At 38.0% G+C, this 2,887-nt stretch overlaps 1 protein-coding gene across 1 annotated transcript in view; it reads right to left on the reverse strand.

Annotated features, from left to right (window-relative positions):
• Nucleotides 1–2,043, reverse strand: part of Tmem212 (transmembrane protein 212) — a 10,797-nt gene extending 8,754 nt beyond the window's left edge. The window contains exon 1 of the mRNA XM_004633551.2: nt 1,867–2,043. Within this exon, the coding sequence (XP_004633608.1) occupies nt 1,867–2,025 (159 nt within the window). The 5' untranslated portion in view covers nt 2,026–2,043. The remainder of the gene's footprint in view (nt 1–1,866) is intronic.
• Nucleotides 2,044–2,887: the final 844 nt, after the last annotated feature.

The following is a 2,887-nucleotide window of genomic DNA, read 5'->3' on the forward strand; positions in this document are numbered from 1 at the left end:
CCACTAAGTAGCAGTGTGCTGGAGATACAATCATTGCTCAGGGGCTTCTGGTAAAATGTAAGTTTGGCATAGTACAGACTGGCATTGGATCTATAACATGAATCAAATCATCAATCTGTATGAAATGTGTTCTGATAGCAGGGATACCAGAAAAGACTCGCCAGTTGGATTCTAATCATGGTTTGTTTAAAATTTGGGTCAGGTTGAGGAATGGAAATTTTAAATCAATTTTATGGAATAGGAAATACGAGAATAAATTCTACATAGACAACTAAGTATTGTTTGTGAGCACTTATTACACACATATATGAATATATGGATATCATTTATCTAGAGAGAACTATGTAGATGTGTTCCTGTATTTTCCCAGTATGATGGAAAATAGTTTTCTTGCCAACAAAAAATTTGGAAGCTTCTTGAATAAATGTAATTGTCATGAGTGTGTTCTGGTAGAAATTTAATATTTCTTTGAATGAATATGTGGCTTTTGGTAGGTGCAGGGGAAAGGAGAAAAATTGAGATGGGGTGACAGATATAAACTAGTATATTGAAAAAGCAAACAGGAAAGCCAGCTACCACCTGAAGGTTCCAGTGTCCCTCTCACATTCTACTTCCCATCTGCACTCTATCCTTAAACCCCACTTTGGCAGCATCCTTGTGATCCAGAACCCCCTGCACCACCACAGGCGCCCAGGACCACAGTGAGCTGTCAATGCATATGTATTTCATTAAATAGGTTAAAAATGATACTTCTTTAGGTCTTTCTGTTCTTAGGTTCACAAATTTTCAATTATTTAAACATTTAAGATGTCACCCCACCTAAGTGTGGCTACATTTGAATAGAAGTTCCTGAAGATTGGGCTGGTGAGATGGCTCAGTGGCCTAAAGCACCTACTTAGAACAAGCTTAGCAAAGCACAGGGACTGCAGTTCAATCCCCCAGCACCACATGCCAGCCAGCCCCGCCCCCTGGTGGGCTGAGCTGGCCACACACACACACACACGCACACACACACACACACAATAAATAAATAAATAAATAAACCTTTGAAAAAAAAGAAGTTCCTGAAGATTAAAAAGCCCTGCAAAATTAAATCCTCCAGTCACCAGTGGTGAATGTCAGATGTCATGGGAAATAACTAGAGAAGGATTTGTTAGGGAGATGGGCTCCTCTGTAAATTCTCCCAAGTTGTGCAAGCACAAAAACCACTTATTCCCAAGGCTAGACGGGCTCATTTTGCTGGCCAGAAGCACTGAGGTATGGCCCAATAGTTCACCTGTGGGGTCACCTGTGAACACGCACTGAGCATGTACTCGGCACACGTACACTTCCATGGTAACCTGCAAAGTCAGTGAAATAAGTGCCTCCCTTTCCTGAATTATTTTCAGTTTAAAAAAATAGTCACACACATAGATAAAGGTGGGAGAATAAAGACACCGACCTTGCAGGCTTGGAACCCAGGTAGGTAGCTACTTCTTATTGCTTCCTATGAAAGCAGAAGTTTGAATGATTTTATTGTTTTCCATTTTAAAATTGTTTCATCGCTTATGTCTTTTTTTAATTCAATTATCAAATTTGGAAAGAAAGTTTCTAATTTGAGAATATCAAGGATCGAAATAGAAGAGCTTTCTAGGAATTTCTTGGACAACATTGCATTATATGTGTACATGACAGAACAATATTAAGTAAAACTCTATACTTAAATACAATCAGTAGAAATCTGTGTCCTAAGATAAATTCTGATATTGTACAGAATTTTGTCTTCTTGACACTGTTGGAATATTTTAAAAGAACATCATTTTGTTTCCCATTTTCCCTCCCATCTTTGTTTATTCTCTTAATATATTTAATAAAATATATTCTTACCAAAGCCCCATTCCAGATAGGACATGCAATCCATACACTCCATCCTGTAAACCAAAGCTTGTAAGAAAAGACAGGGAAGAAAGCAATAACTCCAGAAAATACACTGAGACTCCCCACAATAATGAGAATCTGGCCTGCAGTTTGATATAGGAACTTCATTTTTCTCTGTGATTTGGGTCCTTCGTCTCAGAGATGTTTGTTACCAAAACACAAGGCTATGACAGCCCTCAATAAACAGAAGTTTCTTAGAGACAGTAGCCATGACACATGTGGACTGTTGATCTACTTGGAAACCAGATTCTATTTGTCTCACCAAAGGCAAAAATGTAATAACATAGTCCTTGACATAAATCAGACACAATAAATTCTATTACTGGTTCATGATTCCTTGTTTTGGAGTTGATGCCTTGATTCCCTTCATTCTGCTCTGTCCTGGGGAGGGGAGTGACCACTTCCTGGCTTAATCAGATTCAAAGGCTTGCTGACTGAGCTAATTGTTTCTCGACCCAACCTGTCTAGTGGTTCCAGCATAAAGCCAACATCCTTTGTGCACAATAGAGCCACATTCCCAGCACAATTTCCCACAAAACAAAGTAAAAATAAGCACTCAGATCACTTTTCATTTCATTTAAATGATTTCAGGCAAAAAATGAACCTTTCACCTCTTTTTAAAGTTTAATTCCATTATAATTATCTTAATTTTTTTTTTTTTTGGTAGAACTGGGGATTGAACTCAGGCCCTTGCACTTAACAGGGAAGCGCTTGTTCCACTGAGCCATCTCCCCAGCCCCTTATTCTTAAATTTTTGATGAAGATTTTTGATATGGCTCCCTCTCCCCCATAGACAGACCTTTCATTATGGAGATCCACATTGCTTTCACTAGACTGACTATACTCTTGTTATATTGTTATTAATTCAATTTTCAAGTGAAGTACAAATATGATGTATGCAGTTGTAAAATACAATCAACTTCATGAAGTCCTTATATTGAACAAAATATGGATCTCCATCTAGTCTTGA

Source organism: Octodon degus, unplaced genomic scaffold (assembly GCF_000260255.1).
Source record: "Octodon degus isolate 3935 unplaced genomic scaffold, OctDeg1.0 scaffold00055, whole genome shotgun sequence".
Taxonomy (NCBI): domain Eukaryota; kingdom Metazoa; phylum Chordata; class Mammalia; order Rodentia; family Octodontidae; genus Octodon; species Octodon degus.